The 8,401-nt window shown below is 44.6% G+C and overlaps 1 protein-coding gene across 2 annotated transcripts; it reads right to left on the bottom strand.

Moving 5' to 3' along the window:
• Positions 1-370: 370 nt before the first annotated feature.
• LOC138670322 (uncharacterized) lies at positions 371-3,414 on the bottom strand. 2 transcript variants are annotated; one of them, XM_069757548.1, is made up of 5 exons: positions 3,296-3,414; positions 3,111-3,215; positions 2,765-2,960; positions 2,456-2,615; positions 371-1,530 (listed from the first exon to the last, which is right to left on the bottom strand). In XM_069757548.1, exons 3-5 carry the CDS (start codon positions 2,835-2,837, stop codon positions 426-428), a joined length of 1,338 nt encoding a protein of 445 aa, XP_069613649.1. In that variant the 5' UTR covers positions 2,838-2,960; positions 3,111-3,215; positions 3,296-3,414; the 3' UTR covers positions 371-425. The 2 variants fall into 2 exon arrangements, with proteins under 2 accessions (XP_069613649.1, XP_069613648.1); XM_069757547.1 differs by having other exon boundaries at positions 3,111-3,361.
• Positions 3,415-8,401: the final 4,987 nt, after the last annotated feature.

Here is an 8,401-nt window from a genome sequence, read left to right on the forward strand (position 1 = left end):
CGCTGCCCACACTCTGCGTTTACCTTCATTGGCTGAGAAATGGCGCTTTTCGCGTCATTGAAACGCGACTTTGGCGCGAAAGTCGCGTACCGCATGGCCGACCCCGCACAGGGGTCGGATCGGGTTTCATGAAACCCCGACTTAGCCAAAAGTCGGCGACTTTTGAAAATGTTCGACCCGTTTCGCTCAACCCTATTTGTAACAGCTGATAGTACAATGAGCGCCAGGCCTATAAAACAATTAATAAAAAAAAATCTAAAAAATATTGTCAGACATTGCACATCAGGTGTTACAAAGACAATATTTGTGTATACGGCGCAAGGTGTCATTTGGTGAAAACTTTATTTGAGACAATAAAAACCAATTTTTTGTAAACCAAATAAATTTTTTATTTTGGGACAGGAAAAAAAATTAGGGACATAACATTACGGGGTACCTACATCCACAACTAAAGGGGATTGATATCCCTCACTTCTGGTGGGTGTGGAAGAGACCGAGGAGGAGGACGAGGAGGAGGAGGACGAGGGGGAGGAAGCAGCAGCATATTCAATGATACTTGACGGGATGCCGACATCCATCCACTGTTGGGATACTTCCAAAGCAGGTGAGGGAGGAGGAGGAGGGACGACGACCAGTGTCCTTGGCTGGCTACTCCGGCTCCGGGTCGACCCAGGCTGTGTTGACGGTGTGCTCCTTGTAGACCCAGGCTGGGTACTGGGTGTGCTCCGTGTAGACCCAGCTTGGGTACTTGGTGTGCTCCGGGTCGACCCAGGCTGTGTTCTGGTGGTAGTTGTGGGAGCAGCCATAGCCAAGGTCGTAGTGCTAGTCGTCGTCGTCTTGGTCTTCTTTTTTTTCCTCCTCTCTCCCTCTGTGTGTGGGTCGGCTTCCCGTCTGTGCCCGTGTGCCCTTGAAGGCCGGTCTTGCTCCGACCTTTGGGGCTCTGTTCTGTGGTGGCGGTGGCGGTGGCGGTGGCCCTCGTCACGCGGACCTCTGTGGTGGTGCTCTGCAGCAGGAGTCGGAGTCATGGCAGCCAGCGATGGTACTGTGGGCGCATTTGTCGCTGACTGCATGACCCGAGCCTGCTGCAGAGCAGTGACATAAAGATTGTTGCAGCCCTGCATGACCGAAATCTGGAGTTCCGGCGTAAGATGTTCAACCATCCCGTTGTGAAGGGCATTAAAAAAATGTTTCGCCGGCCTCGCGAGATCCGTTTCGATGTTTTCAAGACGCCGCTCGATATTTGACATTTTATCGCACAGCGCCTTGAAACCATTCTGAAAGACGGTACTCAAATGTAAAAATTCGGGCATGGGCGCCCTGTCCGAGGCCCGCTGACGCTGTCGGGAAGACCCGAAGGAAGGAGCGACAGAGGCCTCGGCCAGGGGAACATCTGATGGACCGGCTGCCGGTTCGCCAGATTGTGGTGGTGCAGACCTGCTCTCGCTGTGGGATGGCTGCGAGGCTTGAGATGGCGCTTCACAAAGGACCGCTCCAGAGGGTCGGACAGGCTCGCGGGTGCTGCTGTGTGTTCTGTGAAAACATAAGGAAAGCATTAGTATACTAAATATCAAATTTCACAGGCGTCATTAATTAACTTTACCGCCAGGTATCCATTACCGCCATTAATATTAACCTAATTTTTAATCTTGACACTGCATATGCACCATCAATATTAAAAAAAACACATTTATTTTATTCCAAATAGTCACCCATGATTGCGATTTAACGCCAGACAATTATGCTTACGTTGGAATTGCCATGACGTCACGGTCATGTGACCGAGACGTCATCACAGGTCCTTTGAGCTGAGCAAGCATGGGAACATAACCTGCCTTGCAGTGGAATGTATGGCGTGTCTATAATATTTTAATTATTTGTGTATAACTAAATCGGGGATACACCTGGATAGGTACTATACTAATCCCCTATGAAATATTGGCTGGGCATGGCCAATCTACTAGCTTTCTGTGTTCTGTATACTTCCGATTTCAGGGACATTACTAGTAAGTCACGCTCACCATTGTAGTAATCCCAGAAGGGAGCTGCTGTGTAAAGTGTGAGAATACCAGAAATGAATATAAATTCGAGGTCAACGAGGCGTGAAAAGTAAAAACAAAATACTTTATTCACTTCAATCAGAAGCAGAGGATGAAACATCTGCACAATACAATAAAAACACTATCTACGTGTTTCAGGTCTGATGTTCCCTGCCACCTGAAACGCGTAGATAGTGTCTATGGTATTGTGCTGATTTTTCATCCTCTGCTTATGATTGAAGAGGATAAAAGTATGTATTTTTTACTTTTCACGCCTCGGTGAACTCACCTTTTTTTTTTTGTTTAAATACTTTGTACTTGCCAAAATAAATGGCTGGGCAATAAGCTAAGTGGCTGGAATGTAGTATGTGAATATGCATGTTTTAAAAACTAGGTGTGTGCATAGGTACTTGACTTACTCTCTGCTTTCAAGGACCGGTCTCAAGAATTGCAGTATACGGTTATACTTGTAAACCGAGGTCCTTGAAGCCGCTGCACCACTACGGGCCTGTCCTTCCTTTTTCAGGCCCCTCTTGAAACGGTCCTTCATGGAGCGCCATCTGGTCCGCAGTTTTCGAACTGTGTATAAATAAATAAAAAAACACAACAAAATTTAGAGAATATATTGACAACGATTACGCAACCGTGTGCAATACCAATAGAAGACATCACAGACGGTTGTGTAATCCTAGCATGATGGGTCACAGCAGCATTTTGGAAATACTTACGAAAACTAGCTTTGACCGTGGGGGAAGCGCTGTCGAAGCCATCCCACAGCAATTGTGCCACCTCTTTCCACATACACCGCAATATGCCCTGGTCCGCGTGCCGGGGGTCACGGCTGTCCCACAACGGGCCCCGTTCCTCTATGGATGCCTACATGAGGTCGATGTTGAGGGGTTCATCCAGGGCCCGTTGTGAAACCTAGAAAAAATGGAAAATATTAATTGTTGCAAGATAAATAAAAGTTGACCCTACCTCCTCCACCGCCACCTACCACACACAACACCACCCCATCCCGCCACCCCCCATACCCGCCCAAAAAAAAAAAAAAAGTTTAAAAAAAAAACTTACTCTCCGTCCTGCAACCACAGCTTGGCCCCGTGGTCTCTGCTCCTGCTCCGGTCTCTGCTCCTGCTCCCTCTCTTCCTCCTGGCTCTCCTCCTCACTTGAAGAAGCCTGCAAAATAGTTTACCAAAAAGTTGAGTGACCCATCTACAAATGAAAGCGAATATAGTAATAGTAGATCATGTACTCACCTCACTCCTCAGCGGTGGGGTGCTGGAATCACTGCCGCTGGCCATGACTATTAATGCAATTCTGAAATAAAGAACAAAATAATTGTTCCTATGCTCCTATGCACAATCCAGCAATATAAAAAAAAAAACAAAAAAAAAAGGCATTTAAACCACAAACAACATTGCACTCCAACCTAACGCTGAGCAAACAACACTGCCACATTGATTAAATTAAAGAAACAATGGCTGAGACAACCCAATGCCAGATTAAACTAAAGCCTAAAGATAAGATCTACAACAGACCCCATGTTGTAATACCAAAAGTTTTTTTTTTTTTTAAAGTACAGTAATCCACGGAGCAAGAAACCCCAAAAACACAATAGATTTTTGAAAGGAAAAAAATGTAAATATTTAAAAACACCATACTTTACAATAAAACCGACAGGGCCGGAGACAATAGAAGGGCATACAACGCCATACATCACAGCCAGAAACATACAACAATGTCTTTACACAACCACAGTGCAGAACTACACAACTTGCAATAAAAAAATTATTACATGTAAAAGGGCGCATAATCATTCTATGCACTACCATACTTTACAATAAAACCGTCAGGGCCGGAGACTATTAAACGCCATCATATAACGCAATTTTTAAACATCACAACTGAATACAAAAAACACCACCAAACCAAATAATTGAAAATAAAATTCTATCCTGAAAAGAACAATCATCAAGTCCGCAGACACAATGAAACGCCATCCTATACAACGCCATACATCACAACCAGACTAAAAATACAACAATATCTTTAACCACAGTGCAGAATATAAAACACAACTTGCAAAAATAATTTTAAACCACATGTAGAAAATGCACAGAATCATTGTATACTTACATCTCTGGACAGCGGATAAGTAGAAGTGTTCTGGGATGTGTAGAAGTGTTCTGGTGATGGATTTCTTGCCTCAAGATGCTGCAGTAGAAGTGACAAACAATCCAAACATTTTCTTTATATAGGGGGGATGTTTATCTACTGTTTGCACTGTCTAGACACTGTCTAGACACCTTTTTGTTCAATTTTATGTAACGACGCATGCGTCGTACAACGCACGCACGACGCACACACGCGACGCAAGTGCGTTGTCAATGTGTTTCAATGGAGATTTTAACGCAATGTCGACGCACGAGCGACGCAAGTGCGACGCATGCGTTTTTTAGACGCTCGAAAAATGCAACATTGTCGCGTCTCCGACGCCACCCAGGTGCGGTGAAACGACGCATGCGTCGTGCGTTTTACCGAAAACGCACGACAACGCAACGCATGCATCCCCAATGTAAAAGATAGGGGCGCATGACGCATGCGTTGCCGTGCGTCGGCGACGCAGCGTCGCATGACGCTAATGTGAACGTAGCCTAAGTGATCAAAGAATCGCAGGTTTATGTCCCCAAGAAATACTAAAAACTAAAGTTAAAATTGAAAAAAATTATTAAAAATAAATATAAACACTTGAATCACTCACATTTTCTCCTATTAAATATAAAGATAAAGAAAAAAAAACATTTTTGGTACTGCTATGTATATAAAGTCTGATCCATTAACCCCTTAATGCGATGTCTTGTACATTTTTGTGATTGTGTATTCTTATGGAGAAGGCTCAGGAGCTTCACAGACAGCAAATGCTGGCTATTTGAAGTATCCAGCATTGTCTCTAACTACCACCAATCTCTGATAATGGCACTTAATTGAAATGTGCATCAATATTCACCCTCGCCGAGTCTAATCGGCGCCCCGTGACATGATCATGGGGTGTGCTCGAATATCGTGTTATCTGAGCATGCTCTGGTGTTATCTGAGTATCTTGGACGTGCTCAAGTAATATGTTCCAATCTCTGTGGCTGCATGATTCACCGTTTTTAGACAGCCAGAATGCAGGGATTGCCTGTTTGTTAGGCAACGATGCTAGTAATGCTAATAGTGGAACTCCTGCACGGGCCCTACCCATGTTTAGCATGCTGCCCAAAATTGTTTGCCAGAATATGCCACTGTCTGACTGGGTGACCAGATTGCAAAGCGCCGCTAAGATTTATAGTGTCAGCCCAGAGCTACAAGTGCAGATTGCTATGGCCGCCTTGGAAGGTTGAGGTCCATAGAACTATCTTAATGCAACTGAAACCCACGCGTAACATCTTGAAAGAGATAGTGACATTTCTGGATGAGATATGGATGAGCTATATGATGAAACAGCTAGGGCTGGCATCTCTGGGCAAAGTTCTTTTACTGCAGCCGGAAGAGGTCTCCCAATATGCCATGGCACTACAGGCTGTACTAGCAGAGGTACTAAAGAGACAGATGGAGTTGGCGGCATGGGATCTGTGGACAGGTGTTGTGAATTCAGCTTTTGGGCTCCCTCCGGTGGTTGTAGAGGGTAATGCAGTTGTGCCTGGACTGCAGGAGTGGACAGGTGTATCTACTAATTGCAAAACTGACTGGGGCATATAGCTTTGCTGGATCCTTTAGTCAGTGCCAGTTGTCCATTGTTCTTGAAGGATTCACTTTCCTGCTGGTCTCTCCAGTTTGCTGTGTTTTTCTACAAAGATAAGTCCTGGCTTTGTTTTTGCTGTCCACCTGCAGTGGACCTTATAGTTCTGTGCATTTTCATGTTTTTGTCTTGTCCAGCTTGGTCTGTGAAGGATTTTTTGCAGCCTAGCTATTTCTCTGGAGATGCAGATATACCCCCCATGTCTTTAGTCAGATGTGGTGATCCGTATTTTCTGCGGTGGATATTTTCTAGTGTTTTTATACTGACCGCATAGTACTCTGTTCTATTCTTTCTTTTTAGCTAGTATGGCCTCCTATGCTAAAATCTGATTTCATATCTGCGTGTGTTATTTCCCTCTCTCACAGTCAATATTTGTGGGGGGCTATCTATCCTTTGGGGATTTTCTCTGAGGCAAGATAGGTTTCCTGTTTCTGTCTTTAGGGGTAGTTAGATCTTAGGCTGTGCCGAGGGGTCTAGGGAGTGTTAGGTACCCCCCACGGCTACTTCTAGTTGCGCTGGTAGGTTCAGAGTTTGCGGTCAGTACAGGGACCACCTTCTCCAGAGTACGTCTCATGCTGCTCCAAGGCCACCAGATCATAACAGTACAACTGGCCAACAATGAGTTAATTGCATCTCAGAAGAAGGGTGGAAAGATTTTGAGCCATTTTTTTTCCTTAGCCTGTTTGGTCTGTTCCTCCCTCTTTACCTTTGGGTGGCTACGGAGTCTAGTATTAACATGAATGTTCAGGAGTTAGTTTCTCGGGTGGATCAGCTTGCTGCTAGGGTACAGGGTATTTCAGATTTCATTGTTCAGACTCCTGCCTTAGAACCTAAGATTCCCACTCCTGATTTATTCTTTGGTGACAGATCCAAATTTTTGAGTTTCCAAAATAACTATAAACTGTTTTTTGCATTAAGACCCCGGTCTTCTGGTGATCCTATTCAGCAGGTTAAAATCATCATATCTCTGCTGCGTGGTGACCCACAGGATTGGGCATTTTCCCTGGAATATGGGAATCCTGCTTTGCTTAATGTTAGGTTCGTTCTTTCAGGCATTGGGGTTGTTGTATGATGAGCCTAATTCTGTGGATCAGGCTGAGAAAATCTTGTTAGCCCTGTGTCAAGGTCAAGAAGCGGCAGAATTGTATTGCCAGAAATTTAGAAAATGGTCTGTACTGACTAAATGGAATGAGGATGCCTTGGCGGCAATTTTCAGAAAGGTTCTTTCTGAATCCATTAAAGATGTTATGGTGGGGTTCCCCACGCCTGCTGGTCTGAGTGATTCTATGTCTCTGGCCATTCAGATTGATCGGCGCTTGCGCGAGCGCAGAATTGTGCACACTGTGGCGTTGTCCTCTGAGCGGAGCCCTGAGCCTATACAGTGTGATAGGATTTTGTCTAGAGCTGATCGTCAAACATTCAGGCATCAGAATAGGTTGTGTTTTTACTGCGGCGATTCTGCTCATGTTATTTCTGATTGCCCTAAGCGTACTAAGAGAATCGCTAGTTCTGTTGCCATCAGTACTATACAACCTAAATTTCTGTTATCTGTGACCTTGATCTGCTCATTATCATCATTTTCTGTCATGGCATTTGTGGATTCAGGCGCCGCTCTGAACTTGATGGACTTAGAATTTGCCAGACGTTGTGGTTTTCCCTTGCAGCCTTTGCAGAACCCTATTCCTTTGAGGGGCATTGATGCTACACCGTTGGCTAAAAATAAACCTCAGTTTTGGACACAGCTGACCATGCGCATGGCGCCAGCCCATCAGGAAGATTGTCGTTTTCTGGTGTTGCATAATTTGCATGATGATATTGTGCTGGGTTTTCCATGGTTGCAGCTACATAATCCGGTGTTAGATTGGAAATCCATGTCTGTGACTAGTTGGGGTTGTCAGGGGGTTCATGATCAGGTTCCTTTAATGTCAATCTCCTCTTCCCCCTCTTCTGAAGTTCCTGAGTTTATGTCTGACTTCCAAGATGTATTCGATGAGCCCAAATCCAGTTCCCTTCCACCGCATAGAGACTGTGATTGTGCTATTGATTTGATTCCAGGTTGTAAGTTCCCTAAGGGCCGACTTTTCAACCTGTCTGTGCCTGAACATACCGCCATGCGGAGCTATATTAAGGAGTCTTTTGAGAAAGGGAATATTCGGCCATCTTCTTCACCGTTGGGAGCGGGGTTCTTTTTTGTTGCCAAGAAGGATGGCTCCTTGAGACCCTGTATTGATTATCGCCTCTTGAATAAGATCACGGTTAAATTTCAATACCCCTTGCCTTTGCTTACTGATTTGTTTGCTAGGATTAAGGGGTCTAGCTGGTTTACTAAGATTGACCTTCGAGGGGCATATAATCTTATTCGTATCAAGCAGGGTGACGAATGGAAAACTGCATTTAATACGCCCGAAGGCCATTTTGAATACCTTGTGATGCCATTCGGACTCTCTAATGCCCCATCTGTGTTCCAATCCTTCATGCATGATATCTTTCGGAGTTATCTTGATAAATTCATGGTTGTATATTTGGATGATATTTTGATTTTTTCCAATGATTGGGAGTCTCATGTGAAACAGGTCAGGAT

The sequence above is a fragment of the Ranitomeya imitator genome, chromosome 3, assembly GCF_032444005.1.
Source record: "Ranitomeya imitator isolate aRanImi1 chromosome 3, aRanImi1.pri, whole genome shotgun sequence".
Classification (NCBI taxonomy): Eukaryota; Metazoa; Chordata; class Amphibia; order Anura; family Dendrobatidae; genus Ranitomeya; species Ranitomeya imitator.

Excerpts from the sequence above, each read along its gene's own strand:
- LOC138670322 (XM_069757548.1), bottom strand. The coding sequence starts at position 2,837 with ATGTGGAAAGAGGTGGCACAATTGCTGTGGGATGGCTTCGACAGCGCT. Across the intron at positions 2,616-2,764 it reads CACGGTCAAAGCTAGTTTTC|TTCGAAAACTGCGGACCAGA; the intron begins GTAAGTATTTCC and ends ATTTATACACAG. Across the intron at positions 1,531-2,455 it reads CCGGTCCTTGAAAGCAGAGA|AACACACAGCAGCACCCGCG; the intron begins GTAAGTCAAGTA and ends ATGTTTTCACAG.